The 19013-nt window shown below is 38.5% G+C and overlaps 1 protein-coding gene and 1 pseudogene across 7 annotated transcripts in view; both read left to right on the plus strand.

Annotated features, from left to right (window-relative positions):
* Nucleotides 1-330: 330 nt before the first annotated feature.
* LOC308560426 (large ribosomal subunit protein uL11 pseudogene) lies at nt 331-1293 on the plus strand (annotated as a pseudogene). Its single transcript has 3 exons — nt 331-609; nt 793-918; nt 1095-1293. The product of its transcript is annotated as a large ribosomal subunit protein uL11 pseudogene (transcript).
* A 2015-nt stretch (nt 1294-3308) lies between these two features.
* The window catches only part of ZMYM4 (zinc finger MYM-type containing 4), a 92442-nt gene continuing 76737 nt past the window's right edge, over nt 3309-19013 (plus strand). Inside the window, exon 1 of one of the 6 annotated variants that reach the window (XM_081145024.1) lies at nt 3309-3724. In XM_081145024.1, coding sequence (XP_081001150.1) covers nt 3686-3724 — 39 coding nt within the window. In that variant the 5' untranslated portion in view covers nt 3309-3685. Of the gene's footprint in view, nt 3734-3863; nt 3928-19013 lie in introns of those variants that run through there. The other 5 variants (XM_081145023.1, XM_081145025.1, XM_081145026.1 and 2 more) reach the window with 5 other exon arrangements.

Consider the following 19013-nt stretch of genomic DNA (forward strand, 5'->3'; position numbering starts at 1 on the left):
TGTATTTCACAAAAATTTTAAAAGATATATACTTATAATTTGTACACTTTTCTGTATGTAAGTTATATTTTAATTATTAAAAAAATGTAGTACCTAGTTTGGAAGCTTGTAGAAAGCTGACACTGCTGGTGCAAGTGTAACTGATACCTTTCTGGAAGGCAATCTGACAGCATGTATCAAAAGCCATAACCTTTGACTCAGCAACTCTACATTTAGGAATTTATCCTAAGGAAATATTTTAGATGTTTGCAAAGCTATGTGTAAAAGAACATTTACTGTGATGTTGTTTATTATAATGCTGTTAACAGCAAAAAACTGGAAAACACCTAAATGTCCTATAAAAGGGGACCTGGGCTTTTTGGCTTTTGGCTCAGAGGAGGCCTAGGTGCAACTTCCTTCGGTTGTCTTCAGTGGGTTCATCTGGCACCAGCCATATCCACCAGGCCACCAAAGTTTAATCCCAACAAGATCAAAATTGTATACCTAAGCTGCACTGGTAGGGAATTTGGTGCCACATCTGTCCTAGCTTCCAAGATCAGCTGGGTCTGTCTCCAAAAAAAGGTTGGTGATGACATTGCCAAAGCAACCAGTGATTGGAAGGTTCTAAAGATTACAGTGATCCCTGGCCAGGTAGTTCAGTTGGTTAGAGTGTGGTCTGATAGGCCAAGGTTAGGGGTTTGATCCCTGATCAGGCCACATACAAGAATCAACCAATGAATGAATAAATAAGTGGAACAACAAATCAGTGTTTCTCTCTCTCTAAAAATATCAATAAATTAAAAATAAAACAAGATTACAGTGAAACTGACAATTCAGTACAGACAGGCCCAGATTGCGGTAGTAACTTCTGCCTCTGCCCTGATCAGCAAAGCCCTCAAAGAACCGCCAAGAGACAGAAAGAAGAAAACCTTAAGCACAGTGGAAATATAACTTTTTTTTTTTTTTTTTTTTTAGAGAGAGGAAGGGAAAGGGCGAAACATCTTCAGGCATGTTAGATTGAACCTGCAGCCTGGGCATGTGCCCTGACTGGGAATCGAATCGTCAACCTTTCAGTGCATGGGTTGACACTCAACCAACTGAGCCACATTGGCCAGGGCTGGAAATATCACTTTTGATGAGATTGTTAACATTCCCCAACAGATACAGCACCGATCTTTAGCTAGAGAGCTCTCTGGAACCATTAAAGAGATCCTGGGGACTGCCCAGTCTGTGGGCTGCAATATTGATGGCTGCCACACTCATGACATCATAGATGATATCAACGGTGGTGCAGGGGAATGTCCAGCTAGTTAAGAAGCACAAAGGAAAATATTTCAATTAAAGATCATTTGACAACCAAAAATAAGGGGGTGGGGTGAGACCTAGAAAGATATATACTGTAGTTACACAATGAAATACATGAAGCCATAAAAATGTTGTAGGCTAATCTTTATCAGCGTGGTAATATGTTTATGCTACATCAAGTGAAAAAAGTTAGACATAAATATGAAAGATATAAAAGCAACAAAAAAATTGACAATGATCATCTAGAAACAGTCTGATATGGGAGACAGCCTTAGACTGGGGGTCAAGGTGCCTGTTTCAGCTCTGATGTTACTAATCCTTTGGGAGGTCTCAAGCAAGTCACATCTTTCTGGGCCTCCGGGACTCCAACTTTAAAATGAGTTGGATGAAATCTGGCTTTAAACTGTTTTCTGAAAAATGAAACATTTCTCTAATGGCAAGAGGGGGCATGAAAAGAAGAGAGTGAGCAAGGAGGAGGTTTGGTGAGCAGGTTTATGGGTTCCCTATTTCCACTTCAAATTTAGTAACTTCATTTTAAGTCATCAGATTTTATTAGAAGGGAATATTCTACTACTAATAAAACAGGTGGAAACTACTAGACCTTTCATGTGCCCGCATTCCCTGGAACTATCTTTCCTTGGTTTCTCTTTATTTCCTTCTTCTCCTGAACATAGAATGAAAGGTTCTGACAGGTTTGTAAAATTCTGACTGAAATATACATTTTTTCTTTGGTTCTTCTCTCCTTTTTCCTACCCAGAAGTGAAATTAAAGATGAACAGGCCTAAGCAAGAATCAGCATGGAAATTTTCAGCAATTTCACAGATACTTTTCAGGAAAATGTGATGGATTAGGAAAGTTCTCAGTTTCAAAATAGCCACCAAGTGACACACAAAAGTCAAAGTGACATACAGAAGTTTGCATCTCATTATCCTGTGATTTTTGGGAGTTGCTTTTGAATTTTTTTTATGTCATGGGAAATGATCTTCAAAGGCAACTTCTTTGTATTTCTTACAAATGATCCCCCTAAGCTATCATCATGAAAACCATTAGGGCAATTTTCTCCACCTGAAGGTGGGGGACTGGAATGGATAATGAGGAATGAATCAAGCCCCCGTTGTCTCAGGCATCCTCAACTTTGGTTTCAGGGGAAGATAAACCCAAATCTATTTCCCAGTTTTCTGCTTAGAGATTAAGGTGAAATTCTTTAAGTCAAATTCTCAAAGCCGCTACAATGGAGGTGAGGACACAATACCTGCAAATCAGCACACATCTTTGGAGAAAAATTACAATTTTCTTTAAGTATCATGGAACTTTAATCTTCTAGATTACAAATAATTTAGCTCTTGCTTTGAAGACAGCTTGGCACATTGAAAAGCCTGGATGAATGTGACTGAAATCTTGAGTCACACCAGCCTTGGGACAAACTACTTCCCTTGACCAGGCTTCGATTTTACCATTGGGAGCACTGGAATAGATGGTCCCTAAAATTCTCTTGATTTAGATATTCTAAGGACAAATTATTGAGGAGATTACTTCCAGCTGTCTGTCCAATCTTCAAAATCAGCAAAGGATCTGATTTTGAGGTTAGGCAACCAGAGTTGGCCCTTTGTGTTCTATGCCCTGTGCTCCAGACCAGGCTGTCTAAAGGCAGAGGAGTGGGTCTTCTTGACACGACTGGCTGTTCTCTCATTGGTTGGGATTCTTCACCTTCAGAGGTCCACTGAGAACTTCAGTTCACCACCATTTTCTCTTTGCAATGGTATCTTTGCAGTCAGGTGTAAGATGGTGATATGGACCCCCCCCCCCCCCAACCACATTCCACCCAATTCTCCAGATAGTCCTTTCACTCATTTCTTTCATTCCTCCTTCATCACTGTGTCATGGTCCCTTTAAGGCAGCGGCCATAGTTGAGTGGTGGGAGTAGCTGCTGGCAGCAAAGAGACTTGGAGGATTTGGCCTACCCTGGGCTACTCACCGCGCAGGCTCAGGACCGGGGGCTTGGTGGGAAAGGAAGGAGGGGCTTAAGGTGCGCCTGCGCATCAGGGGCGCGCGCAAGAGGCTGGTTTAGTGATCCCTTTAAGAAACCGCAGGCGGAGGAATTTCTCTGAGAGAAAATAATCCTACTCACGGGGCCCCTTGGAGGCCATTAACCCCCCGAGTCCCAGCCCCCACCCCCCTTTCCTGGGCAGGCCCTACCGCCCACGCGCGCACCCGTGGGATCTCAAGATCTCCGACCCAGCGCGCGGCATCCGCCCCCTCCCCACTTTCGGCGGCAGGCTCGGCTGGGTCCCGAGAAGCTGCCGCGAGGCGGCCGTGCCTGCAGTGTGGGCGGGGGCCGGGGGCCCGAGAGGTTCCACCGCCACCGCGCCGGGAGCCGCAGCGGTTCCAACCGGGGCCCAACATGGCGGAGAGAGAGGTGGAGTCCGGCCCCCGAAAGAGGGTAGGTGAGGTGAGGCTGAACTCGGGCGGCGGGGGGCGGGGCGGGAGCTGCGTCCCGGGGCCGGGGCCGGGGCCGGGGCCGGGGCCGGGAATGGACAAGCGCAGGCTTGTAGAGGGGTCGCCGAGTCCCGGTTGGGGGAAGGTTGCAGGCAGGACTGAGGCAACCTTGGGTCTGGAGCGCGCTGGAGAGTGGTCCTTTGGCAGGTGGGACAAAGATTTGCTGCTGGTTGGGAGGGGGAGGGGCGGGGGCTGTTGTTTGCTTTAAAAAATTTTTCCAGCATTGGGGGTCGGTTACTTAGGCCTGGGGAGGGAAGGTGTCAGATTCTTAAGTGCATCTTTAGTAAATCAGAGTCTGGAAGTTTAACTGGGGAGAGGTCCGGTGGGGGTGGTGATGGCGGGAATAAGTCGTGAGGGGGTCTCATGAGGGATAATCAGAGGGTTCTTGAGTAACCCCATAGCGAATTCATTTTCCTGCCTCTTTTACCTCTTCCCCACCTAACCGTTATAGACCAAGGTGGAGGTGGTGCTCTTACCTGTGAACAAGTGGGGTCGTTGGCACGTCCTGATTTAGGAGAAAGATTTTGGCAACTGTAAATGTCATGTCCTAGTCTAGCCTCTATACCAACAATTAAGAACGTGGAGGGAGGAGTATGACAAGTTTTGTCATCACAAGGATGTATCTAACCAACCTGCAGAGGTGAAGCCAGTTCTATAGTTGTTGAGTACCTTTTAGAGTGCCTTTTAAAGTTTGTCTTGAAACTTTTAAAATTAAATTACAAATGGTTTTATTCAGATGGAGAACAATACTGTACTATCGATTGAGCAATATTTTTTAAACTCTCACAGCCCCCCGCCCGCAGCGCGCTAAGCAGTGAGTTGGCTATCTGGAATATTCCTTTTGGGAATGGTCTCAAACTGATCAAATAGTGTTAAGCCAGCTGCGGAAAAAATGACTAAATCTTTATTGAGAATATCCTTTTGATTTAGCACAAAATTAGCAATCTCATATGATATTACAGCTAACATTTTGAGTGAGTGCTTATGTGCCTGGCACTGTGGTTTCTAGGAAGAATTTAACTTCACATTAACTCGATGTAAAACCCATTTTGCAGATGATGAGAAATGTAGGTGTATCGGGGTTGAGTAATTAAGATCAGATAGCTAGTTAAGACATTGAGCTGGGATTGGGATCCAGGTTTGTCTCAACTACAGTGCTTGTATTGGACGCCACATAGGAGTTTTCTTTGTGTTTCTTTAAAAGCATGAATTATAAATAATCAAAGAACTGTCAGGTATTTTCCCCCACAATTTTTTAGGAAAATATTTACAACTATACAGCAAAATTGAGAAGTTTACAGGGAACATCCATATAACCACAACCTAGATTTACCATTAACATTTTACTATACTTGTTTTATTACAGGTTTATCTATATAATATCCCTTTATGCATTCACCAGTTATTAATGCATTTCATTGTATTTTGAGAAATTAAAATTTAATGTTTATAGTTTTAGGTTTATAAAATTTTAGATCCTCATGCAATAATTAGTCATAGAGAGCACAGATGAAGCTGTATGATAGTATGTCTAGGTAGTTTATTTAACATAAATATTGGGTGTGGAATGCACAAGTTTTGAAATTTAAAATTTTTCTTCAAGCTTTGAGTTTCAAACTGGATTCTGTCTCATTAGGTTTGACCATATGGCATATGGGCACCAATTAAAATATATAGGGTAAATTACTTTAGATGTGTAAAATGTTCATTCAAGGAGATTTCTGAATTCATCTACTAATGCTGTTGTTATTCACCTTATAAGATAGAATGTTCTGGAAAACATCTATGCACTTTGGTAACAAATTCAACTAGATTTTAAATATATTCTTTATTTTCTTCTAATACACTTAAAAAGTGTCACATTGGTAGCTATCTAAACTTTTAACAACTTTTTTTAACAACATGTAAAATACACAGCGCTTTTACAGGTTTCCCCATTATTTTACCAGTTTCATTGTAGTGGAAGATTACATTCAGTATCTTTTGGGCTCCCTAATCCATTTTGGTTTTGATATTTGGTTAGAACGTTCGGTAGGGTTGTTCTAAATGGTACATGTGTACATGTATGCGTTTTTCCCTGTGTGCGCGTGTGCACATGTGTGCGCGTGCCCGCGCTCGCTCGCAATGAACTCCATGTGGATTCCATCTCGTGCCTGTGTGCGCAATAAACTCCACCTGGATTCCATAGCGCACGTGCGTGCACAATAAACGTGGATTCCATGGCGTGCATGCGCGATAAATTCCACGTGGATTCCATATGTATACTCCAAGGAGATTAGCAGGGACTATGTAGTACAGTAGCTTTTAAAATAACTCCACTGTTTGCCTTGAGGTAAGTTAAAGGAAATAGGCCTAGGTAATAACTTTTGGTTATTTAAAGTTGCATTGTATTTATGATGCTTACTGTCTTTGAGTTTTATAATCACAATTCACAAAAAATTGTTGAGCACATATGTTAATTGATGAGCTAGATACTAGGCATTGTGCTATGGTATTTGTGGTCATTTAGGGTAATATATTTTGGCTGTCATGCTAAATCGTGAACTCCTTTACGGTAGAGCCCATTTCATTGCTTTTTTGCTTCTAATGCCTGTGACCTTCACTTAATAGGAACTCAAAAGACATTGATTTTTGGTAAGAGAAGTTTACCTGTTATAGTAGAGGATCTATGGCTTGGGTACCAAGTTATTTGCCTTGTATTTTTGGGAGCTTCTGTAAATCTTTCTTATCCTCTATATCCCAAAGATCTCTCCTGTGGATCCAGATTTAGGGATTTTCTGGTTAGGTGGGAGAGTGTTTTAAGACCTGTGGGTTAACAACCTTAAAGTTCTTTGTGGGCATGCTTGTGGGCCATTAGAATAAATATTTTTAAAAAAATATTTTTTTATTGATTTTGTTTTTAGAGAGAGAGCAGCGGCGGGGGTGGGGAGGGAGAGAAACAGAAACATCAGTGTGAGAGAGAAGCATTGATCAGTTGCCTCCCAAACGCACCCAGACCAGGGACTGAACCTGAAACCTGGGCATGTGCCCTTATGGGGAATGTAACTCATGACCTTCTGGTGCACAGGAGGACACTCAACCAACTGAACCACACCAACCAGGGCTAGATTAATATGGTTGTGTTCAGGATGCCGGTCTCTCAATTTGTCAACTTGAGGAAGCAGAGTATGTATATCCATTATCATCTCTGCTATAGAAAGAACTAAGATCATGTGAAGGCTAGTATTAAACACCCCCCCCCCTGCCCCCGCTCTCTCTTATTTTAAAGTCTGGATGTTTTTGAGGTATGAATTTTTTTAAGATTGTAAAATTTTATTTTCTAAAATAAGTTTTAAAATTTATTAGGTAGGCTTGTTCTAAGTAATGAAATAATTTTATGCTTGGATGTTATAAACTTATAAAGCATGGGATCTAACTAAATCTGGTAGCCCTATTTTGTGTGTGAAATCTATTTTTTCAGAGTTTACATAGAAAATAACTTTTGTAACTGTATGTATTTTATCTGGTCTAGTAAGTTGTGTCCATTTTCATATTTGAACTTCTCTGTATATTAAATTGGATTTGGTATGCCTAAAAGAAAGAGAAGGCATACTTATAAGTAGTATACTTCCACTTTTTGTAAAAACAGATTTCTTCCTTTTCCATGTATGTGTCTATACTTGTATGTGTATGAACTTGGAGAAAGTTGTTGAGGATACATACAAGCCAGGCTATTACTATTGATCACCTTCAGGGAATGAGGATGAAAAGAGACAGAGAGTAAGGGGGAAAATTTTATAAAATGGAAAAATATTTGTGGTATAATAGTGACATGTAGACTATAAAATGTCTGTATTATTGTGAATGTGTAAATATTGAGCATGCATGTTCATAAGGAATAGAATATAACATGAAAAAATGAAAGCATTGATTTTATTATGTGATGGGATTAATGGAGATGTTTTGATTGCTTTTATTTAATATTTTATAATAAAATAATTGCAAAGGTTGATCCCTTTTAATTCCTTAATGATTTTTTTAATCTTTTGTCTTTTTGCTAAATGTGTTACTTAAAAACATGGTGGTACATATTAAAAATATTTGCGGTCATGTGTACATAGTATAAATCATCTGCTTTAAGAGTGCATTGGCTCTTTGTATAGAGACTGTTATAGTATTGACAGTGATCCTGTATTGTTTTCACAGTGTTCATCTGTAACTAGCAGAGGCTTCTGCAAATAATGATAATATTTGGTATTTGTAAATATTTATGTTCCAGTCATTATTCCAAGTATTTTATATGTAATATATCCTTCAATCTTTATTAATTCCATGAATAGTAGCCACTATTACTGTCCCATTTTATAAATGAGGAAACTGAGGTACAGAGATTCCCCCCCCCCCAGGGTCATAGTATAATAGGATAAACGAGGATCAAGTACTATTTGAAAAATTTACTGTTTGATAACTAGTATGGGTTGGAATTCCCTATAATATATAATACAATAATTAATATGTAATTAGTTATATATAACAGTTGTATACAGTATATTTATATATAATGTATTAATATATAATAATAAAATGTTATATAATTATATATGATATATAAATATACAATAATTACATGTTATATAAATGTATGTAATAATGGTATAGGTCCAGAATCCATTATCTGGAATTTTTGGTTGTTAAAATAAATTGAATTATATTTAAATCAAATAGATGTAAATTATTTCTCAGGAAGCATTGAATTAACTTTTGTCTAAAATAGTCTTTTTTTTTGAGATAATTTTAAAACATATCTTTACAACTCATGTTTATTTTTAAGAAAATATACACTAAATATTTTAAATCTATGATTATTTTTAAAGATAAAGTTTTTGATGCATTTGAAAATGGAATATTTTCTTTACTAAAGAAAAATAAGTAGGTAAATGTAAAATTGTAATTTTTATGGATATATAGAAGATATATATATATATTTAAAAACTTTAAAGATTTTTTAAATTGATTTTTAGAGACAGGAAGGGAGAGAGGGGGAGAGAGAAACATTGATGTGTGAAAACATCAGTCGGCTGCCTCCTGCATGCACCCCACCAGGAATCAAGCCGATAACCCGGGTTTGTGCTGTAACTGGGAATCGGACCAGCAACCTTTTGGTGCATGGGACAATGCCCAGCCAACTAAGCCACACTGGCCAGTACTAGAAGACATTTTTTAACTTCAAAGTTTCCAAACTCCATATTTTATTGGGTATAAATAATTTTAAATGAATTTACACGACCATGTATATCCAATTCTGTTTGGATGCCTCTGACTTCCACACAGACACTCTGCTAGTTTTCCATAATGCCCCAAGTTTTATTTGTGAGCCATTTGCAGACACTTTACCCATTCTCAGGGAAGCTTGGCAGTGCTGATACCATCTCAAGTGTGTTGGATATCTAATGAGGTAGAAGATATTTTTGAATTCTACATTAGGGAACCAACCACTGTTCAATGAAGACTAACATTTCCTATAAATAGCCTGGTTATTTTACTATGAGTTAACTATATAATTATTTTAGCAAAGTGAAGAGAAAGGAAGACATTATAGCATAGTATTAGGTTGAACCATACAAAATTGCTAATATTTGATCATTTGAAATGCATTTTCATATGGCTCAATCCAAAAGTTAGGGCCTGGGCTTTTCAAAGTCAGGTTATGGTACATTCTTTGGTATTTAGCAATATTGGGATGGTAACACCCCCATCTACTTTCTTATACTTCGGGAATACTTAATATTTTAATTTCATTCTTACTGTCTTTCTGGCTTCTCAGGAGTTTGAGCCAGCTGTCTTCTTGCCTTTGACCAAAGATAGTACCTGAGAAATTTTTTCTATCCAACATATAGAGTACCTGGTAATATAAGCTCTTTGAGGTCAAGGATCATATGTGTTCATCTTTCTTTACATCTCCCATCATGTTATCTTATGAATTTAAATGTTATATATGTACACTTACATACATACACATTTATAAGCAAAAATTTTACAAAACTTATGTTTCATAATTCCATATCAATATAGAATGTAAAATATAGATTGGTACAATAAAACCCCATGATTCTATTACCTAGCTTTGACAACTAAACAGTCAACATTTTGCCATTTTCTTGTTTCATCTAGCTTATTCCTTTTTCCCTTTTTGAAATAATCTCAGGCATCACATTGTTTATAAATATTTTTGTGTGTTTTTCTAACAGGTAAGAATTAAAAAAAATAAAACCACAATACTATTATACCTAACAAAATTAAGAGTTCTTTAATCCAGCCTCTGTTCAGATTTCTCTGATTCTTTAAATGTCTTTTTTTACATTTCGTTTGTTTAAATCACACACCAAATAAGATTTACCATTTCATTTGGTTTATATGTCTTAAGTTTCTCTCAACTTTACCCCCCCATCCTATACCTCCTGCACTTTTCCCCATGCTATTTATTTGTTGAAAAAAACTAGGTGTTTGTCCAGGAGAATTTTCCACATTATAGATTTGGTTGATTGAATCCTTGTGGTGTTTAACATGTTCAATTACCCTTCATATTCCCCAGTAATTAGTAGTTAGATATAGGGCAGCAGTTCTCATCTTTGGCTGAAATTTTAGAATTACCTGGAGAGCTTTTATTTTTTTTATTTTTAAAAATTATCTTTATTATTGAAAATATTACAGATGTCCCTTTTTTTTTTCCCTCCCCATTGACTCCCTCCACCACGTGTCTGTCCCACCTCCAGGCCTTCCCCATACTGTTGTCTGTTTCAGTGGGTTATGCATTTATGCGTATAAATTCTTCGATTAATCTCTCCCCACCCACTCCCCCACCCTGGATAGCTTTTTTTTTTTTTTAATCAGTTGACTGCAATGTGAGGGTTTATTTCTTTTCTTTTTTAAAAAATATGTCTTTATTGATTTCAGAGAGAGAAAAGGAGAGGGGGAGAGAGAGGGAAACATCAATGATGAGAGAGTCATTGATCGGCCACCTCCAGCACGCCCCCGACTGGGGGTCGAGCTTGCAACCCCAGCATGTTCCCTGACCTGGAACTGAACCCTGATCGCCTGGATCCTAGGTCGACACTCAACCGCTGAGCCACCCCTGGCTGGGCCCTGGATAGCTTTTAAATGTTCTGATTCTCAGGTCACATCTCAGATCAGTTAAATCAAAATTCATGGCGTGAATTGTAGGTATCAATAGTTTAAAAAATATTTTCCAAGTGATTTCAGTCTGCAGCCAAAGTTGAGGGCTTGAATTGGTAGAGCTTGATGAGATGTAGGTTCAGTTTCTTCAGAAAGAAAAATTCATAAATAGAGTGATTATATATAATTTATTTCCAGACAGTTTTTAAGAATGAAAGGGTATGCTGTTTAATAATTACAGAGGGAAAATCACCATAAACTGCGACTGTCCTGGACAGAGTAGGATGTATAGTCATCCTGTTAGATGATTCTGTGAATTCTTGTTGCATCATTCTAGGAGGCACATAATTTTAGTGATACTAAAATTGATCAGTTTAGGTTCTGTCAGTGGGATCCAAATATTATAGTTTCTTAACTTTTTACCTAATGAATTTATCAGCCGTTGATGATTGTTGCCTAGATTTGTTATTGTATTGGAAGAGTGATTTTTCTGTTCTTCTATAAAGAATTCCTTCATTGGCCCTAGCTGGGTAGCTCAGTAGGTTGGAGCATTGTCTCAATGAGCCAAGGTTGAGGGTTCGATTCCCCGTCAGGGCACATATAAGAGTCAACCAATGAATGCATAAATGAGTGGAACAACGAAAATCAATGTTTCTAAAAAAAAAAACAACTTTTATCAATAATTTGTTTACTCTGTAATACCATTTTGTACAGGAAAAGCAGAGTGAATGTTTATTTTTCCCCCTTTACCAATTTTTAGAAGAATGCCTGATGACTTAACAAATCTCAAAGGTTATGTTTGGGAGGGGTATCATCATTATGAACTGATGGATTTTTTTAAAAATTGATTTTAGAGAAAAAGGAAGAGGGCTAAGGGGATGGGGGAGATATATAGAGAGAAACATTGATTTGTTGTTCCACTTATTTATGCATTCATTGGTTGATTCTTGTATGTGTCCTGACTGGGGATTGAACCCGCAACCTTGGTGTATCAGGATGACACTTTAACAAACTGAGCTACTGAGCTACATGGTCAGGGCTGAACTCACTGATTTTAATATATTTGTTATATTTAAATTTATTGTATTTTTTTAAAGCTTATTGGTTTTTAGAGAGGGAAGGAAAGTGAGACAGAGAGAAACATCCATGTGATAGTGAAACATCAGTTGGCTGCCTGCTGCATACCCCCTACCTGGGATTTACCCCAAAACCTGGGCATGTGACCTGAACAGGAATCCAACAGGGAAGGGTGCACAGGATGATGCCCAACCAACTGAGCCACAATGGCCAGGGCTGTTGTCAGCATATGTGTGTGTGTGTGTGTGTGTATATGTATATATTACATGTTACATGTTTTTATTGATTTCAGAGAGAGGAAGGAAGAGGGAGAGAGAGAGAGAAACATCAATGATGAGAGAGAGTCATTGATCAGCTGCCTCCCGTACTCCCCCTACTGGGGATCAGGCCTGCAACCCGGGCGTGTGCCCTGACCAGGAATCGAACCTTGATCTCCTGGCCAGGCTTACGTTATATTTTAACACACAAAAAATTTAAGTGTAAAAATTTTCAAGTCTAAAATAATAAAAAATTTTTAAAAGGATTCAGGTGCTAACCTTAAAGACCCTGTTGTAGGTTGAATTGTGGCCCCCAAAGAGTATGTCCACCTAGAATCCCAGGACCTTTTTGGAACAAACTTCTTTGCAGATGTAATTAATGTAAAGATCTTGAGATGAGAACACCCTGGATTAGGATGGGCCCTAAATCCAATGAAGACTGTCCTTAGAAGAGACAGAAAAAAGACACAGAGACAGAGAAAAGGCCACGGGAACACCAGCAAGGACTGGAGGTGCACTGCCACAAATCAAGAAACACCTGCCCAGCGGTGTGACTCAGTGGCTGAGCACTGACCTATGATCCTGGAGGTCCAGGTTCCATTCCCCGTTGGGGCACAAGCCCAGGTTTCGGACTCCATCCCCAGCAGAGGGCGTGCAGAAGGCAACCAATCAGTGACTCTCATCATTGATGTTTCCATCTCTCCTCCCTTCCTCTCTCTCAAATCAATAAAGACATTTTAAAAAAGAGAGAAACACCTGAGACCACCAAAGGTTGAAAGAAACAAAGAAGGATTCTTCCCTTGAGCCTTCTGGGAAAACTTGGCCCTCCCCACACCTTGACTTCCGGTTTCTAGCCTCCAGAACTGTGAACAAATAAGTTTCTATTGTTTTAAGCCACCAAGCTTGTGGTGATTTGTTATGGCAGCCTTAGAAAACTAATACAGATAGCTACTGATAAAAAATGTGACAAATTTATGCCCTGGCTGGTGTGGCTCAGTGGTTAGAGCCTGGGCCAGAGCACCGAAGGGTCACAGGTTCTGTTCCTGGTCAAGGGCATGTTCCTGGGTTGCGAGTTTGCTCCCCATCCATGGTTGGGCACATTCAGGATGCAACCAATCAATGTGTCTGTCCCACATCCATGTTTCTTTCTCTCCCCATCCTTCCCCCTCTTCCACTCTCTCTTTGAAAAGCAATGAAAAAAATATCCTAGGTGAGGATTAACAACGACAAAAAAAGTGACAAATTTAAACATAAAAAAATATATATATAGAGAGAGAGAGAGAGAGAGAGAGAGAGAGAGAGTCCAGCTGGTGTGGTTCAGTGGTTGAGCATCGACCTATGCAGGAGATAGATCAAGGTTCAGTTCCCCGGTCAGGGCATGTGCCCGGGTTGCCGGCCCAATTCCCAGCAGGGGGCATGCAGAAGGCAGCCAGTCAGTGACTCATCATTGATTTTTCTATCTCTCCCTCTTTCCCTTCTCTCTGAAATTAATAAAGATGCATTTAAAAAATATATATAAAATGTAAAATTTACCATTTTAAATAGTGTATAATTCAATGGCTTTAAGTACCTTAACAATTTGTGCAACTATCACTACTATCTATTTAACCCCCAAATAGAAACTCTACACTTTAAGGAATAACTCCCCATTAGCCTTCCCTCCACCCCCTTGTATGCTTTAATCTACTTTCTGCCTCAATGAATTTGCCTATTTAAATATTTCATATCAGTGGAATAATATAACATTTTACCTTTGGCATCTGGTGCTTTCACCTAGCATAATGTTGTCAAGGTTCATCTATGCTGTAGTATGTTTTAGAACTTCATTCTTTTTTATTGGCTGAATAATGGTCTATTGTATGTATATTTCACATTTTGTTTGTTCATTCTCCTGTTGATGGATACTTGGGTTGTTTCTGCCTTCTGGATATTGTGAAAAATTCTGCTATAAACTTGCGCACAAGTATTTGAGTCTCTTCTTTAGGTTCTTTGGGTATATACCTGGAAATGGCTTTGCTGGGTCATATGGGAGTTCTAAGTTTATTTTTTTTAAAGAATCACCAAACTTTTCCACAGGGGCTGCACCAGTCTCTATTTCCACTAGCAATGTGGGAGGGTTCTGATTTCTCCACATCCTCTCCAGCACTGTTCTTTTTTTTTCTTTTTGGTTTTTTTTTTACTTACTGATAACTTTTAATGATACCTTTAATATGAACATGTGTTTGACCCTCAAGAAACTGTCATAAAGGGAAGAGCAAGTTGCCACTGAAAGGAGTACGTGAAGCTTAGGGGTGGATGGCATGCAGTTTCTGGATCCAGTTGATACTCAAAAATACCAAAGCACTTCCTAACATCAGTCATTTGAACAATCAGAACTTCTTCAAATATTGATTCACTTCTTCCTTGGGGCAGGGATAGAGTGCAATGCAAGTGGCGACATTCTCTGGCTGTTCCAGCCATAGCATGTGGTTAGTGTTCTGTTGTAGCGTCTCAGCCAGCTCCTTTAGGGTGGGCTCACTTGGGGCCTCAAGGACCACCTTGCGCATGTGCCCCAGCTCCTGGAAGTAAGCAGCAGTGAGGGTGGTCGCGGTGATTGTGCAAGGCCACAGTGGCTGCATCACAAGCCTGCGCTACCAATGCACCCCCTGGCCAGGATAATGGAACCTGTGAGAGCTCCTTTCCTAACACCAAGTATACCAAGACCTGCGGCTCTGCGCCAGGTGCGCCATCTTCCTGCCCAGCAGTAATGTCTGGCCTAGCCCCAGGTGCATGCCAGGATCAGACTTTCTTTCTCTTTTTGATGATAGTTATCGTAGTGAGTGTGAAAATAGTATTTCCTGGTTTTGACTTATTTTTTTAATTACTAATGATGTTGAGTATGTTTTCTTATTGGCCATTTGTATATCTTCCTTGGAAAAATGTCTGTTTAAATCCTTTGCCCATTTTTTAATCGGGTAGTTTGTCTTTTTTTTTTTAATCCTCACCCGAGGATATTTTTTCCATTGCTTTTCAGAGAGCGTGGAAGGTGGGGTTGGGGAGAAACATCAGTGTGAGAGAGGGAAACATCGATGTGAGAGACTTATTGATTAGTAGCCTCCTGCATGTGCCTGACTGGAGCCGGGGATTGAGCCTGGTAATTCTTTTTTTTTTTTTTAATGTATCTTTATTGATTTCAGAGAGAGGAAAAGGAGAGAGAGAGATAGAAACATCAATGATGAGAGAGTCATTGATCAGCTGCCTCCTGCACGCCCCCAGCTGGGGATTGAGCCCGCAACTCAGGCATGTGCCCTGACTTGGAATCGAACCCTGATTGCCTGGATCCTAGGTCGACGCTCAACCGCTGAGCCATGCCCGGCCAAGCAGCCTGATAATTCTTAATTCACTATTTCATTAGGGGTTACAAAATGATGGTTTTTTAATTCTTTTATTTCTGTGGTACTTCAGCTATGATTATTTTATAGAGAAGAATTTTTCCTTATCACTTTGTTTTCCTTATTACCTTGAAATACGTTAATACAGAAAAGACAAGATAAATGCTTGATTCTTTGTCATTTTAAAGAATGAATTGATGCCCTGGCAGCCTCCACAAATGACCAGTGAAAGTTTTTTGGAGGATTGGGGGAATGAGAGGGGTATCATGATAAGTCATTATCTGTACATTTACATATGGATTTATATATTTCTTTTGTATCAGTTGATTGTACCATCTTTTAAAAAATGTTTTATTGATTTTAGAGAGAGAGGAAGGGAGAGGGAGAAAAAGAAACATCTACGGGAGAGAGAAACCAATTTACTGCCTCCTACCCGCCTCCTACTGGGGATCAAGCCTACATCCCTGACATGTACCCTGACTGGGAATCTGGGACCTTTTGGTGCATAGAATGAAGCTCAACTAACTGAGCCACACAAGCCAGGGCTATTATACCATCTTTGATCGGTAGGAGCCTCTTCAAGTTAGCTCTTGAGTCATTTTTTATGACTCCTGTAATCTTTGATACCTTTCTTGCTTTTTGGTGCAGGATGAATTAAGCTCATCTGTATATTCCCCACTCCAGACCTGAAATCTGGAGCCCTGGTTCCTTTTAGTGGGAAATGGTATTTAGAGACCATAACACTTGATCATTTTTTAAAAAAATGGTCTTAAATTTTATATGTAGAAGGGTTCTTTGAAGTTTCTACCCAGCGTAGGAATCTTTGTCCTAAGTATTTTGCATGTTTGTAATTGGGCTCTTTTGAAGATTATTTAAAAATGTTAAGTGACAAACATTCTCAGATGGAACATAATCTACTCTTTGCTGTTTTTAAGTAAAATCTAAAATGAAAGGAAACTAATAAAAGTTAGAAATAAATGTATAAAGCCAATATAGCAAAAATTAGAATTTTAATTTTAAAACAATACTATTCACAGCAAAAATAATTAACTGCCACAAATTTCTGACTTTATGTTTGTAAAGATATAATTCATGTTGAGGTTGTAGCTGCCATGGATCATTATGTATCAAAAAACCTTGCATTGAAGTATATAGAACAAAAATTTTAATGGTTTAGAGAGGAAACAAAGTTTAATTGAATTTGGTACACTATGGGGAAAACATTACCTTCTTCTTACACTCCCATGAAACATTTACAGAAATCAATCATAATTTACACATTTTAAAACCTTAAAATTTAGAAAGTACATTCTTTGACCACAGTGCAGTGAAGCTGAAATGAGTAAAGTGTCAATTAAAATAACCCAAACATATGGAATTTTAGAATTTTTAAGCAACTCTTGGGCTAAACAAGTTGAAACTAACTTTAATTACAAACTCCTAGAAATATAACAGTGAGCTATATGTCATTTATACCTCAATTAAAAAAAAGAGTATAACATTGAGAGCATGCCATATCACAGTTTGGGATATGAGCAGAGCTACTCTAAAGAAAATATTTAGCATTAAATGCTTTTAGTGTAAAAAAATAAATTGCATATTCAACTTTGTATGTTAGAACAATGAAATAAACCTGAGGAAAGCATAAGGGAGGAATTAATAAAGTTGAAAATGATGTGTTAGAAAGAATATCTAGCGCTGCCAGTGTGGCTCAGTGGTTGAGCATAGACCTATGAACCAGGAGCTCATGGTTCGATTCCTGGTGAGGGCATATGCCTGGGTTGCAGGCTTAATCCCCAGTAGAGGGTGTGCAGGAGGCAGCTGATCAGTGCCTCTCTCATCATTGATATTTCTATATCTCTTCCTTCCTCTCTCTGAAATCTATTTAAAAAATACATATTTTGGGGAAAAATATAAAATCTATAGCTTGATAAAAAAATAGCTGATTTTTTGTGAAGAGTCCAATAAAGTAAACAAGTTTCAAGAAGAAAAGACTATAACCATAAATAGATTAGGATAATATATTGAACAACTATATGTATAATTAACTCAGTGCTGATTTAGATATGAATTAGTGGAAATTTTTCTTTTTTTTTTTTTTTAATAAATATATCTTTATTGATTTCAGAGAGAGGAAAGGAGAGGGGGAGAGAGAGAGAGAGAAACATCAATGATGAGAGAGTCATTGATCGAGCCCGCAACCCGGGCATGTACCCTGACCGGGAATCGAACCATGATAGCCTGGATCCTAGGTCGATGCTCAACCACTGAGCCATGCCCGGCCGGGCTAGTGGAAAATTTTCTAAAGTAAATTACCAAAATGATTCAAGAAGTAGAAAACCTGGGTTCGATTCCAGTCAAAGGCACTGCCTTGGTTGCAGGCTCGATCCCCAGCTCTTGTCAGGTGTGTGTGTGAGGCAACCAAGGGATGTGTCTCTCTCACTTTGATGTTCCCTCTCTCTTTCTCTTCCCCTCTCTTCCATTCTCTAAAAAAATCAATGGAAAAAATATCGTCTGGTGAGGATTAACAAAAAACAAAGAAGTGGAAAATCTGAATAGGCCAATAACTGTTTAAGAAATTGTAAATGTCAACGAACAACCCCCCAAGTTTCTAATCTATCTTTGTAACCTTTGAGGAACAGCTTTTTAAAAAAAATATTTGCCAAAACAGAAAAAAATCTTGTATAAAGATGCCAAAAAAGACCTTGGTATGTTTAGTGTTCATTTCTGATAAAATCCTATTCTATGAAGCTAAGAGTAGAGGGTTATTTCTTTCATTTGTATTAGAATCCAACAACTGTCCCTGGAAATTTAGGAGGGATACCTGCTACTACCATAGTTACTTATTACTATTTTGGAAGTTCTAGGCAATGTAGTTAGATGAGGAAAGGAAATAAAAGGTGTGAAGTTGGGGAACAAAATTATTCTTTTCAATGATACAGTTATTTACCTGTAAATCTTAAGAGTATCAATAGAAAATATTTTATGGCTAAGAAGTAAAAGTGCAAAAGTGAAAACAATCTGGAGTAAGAGAAGAAAATGTATTAGGATTGTAACAGGAAACAGTAAAATGCCTAGTTACAAAATAAAACTATTTAAAAAAATCCTACAAAACCCAATAACTCGATTATAAGTAGTTGGAAAATATGTTTTTAAAAGAGATTGATTCACAGAGTAATGAAAAATTAAAATTCCTTGGTATAAACCTAATAAGAAATATGTGAGACTTATAGAAAAGGATAAGACTTTACCTAAGGACATGATAATAAAATAACAATAGTCACAACAACTAATTTTTATTGAGCATTGTTTTAAGCATATGTCTTAACTTGTTTAATCCTCAAAATGACCCTGTAATGTAGCGGTAAGACTGAGG

Source organism: Miniopterus schreibersii (assembly GCF_964146895.1).
Source record: "Miniopterus schreibersii genome assembly, chromosome: 8".
NCBI classification, from domain to species: domain Eukaryota; kingdom Metazoa; phylum Chordata; class Mammalia; order Chiroptera; family Miniopteridae; genus Miniopterus; species Miniopterus schreibersii.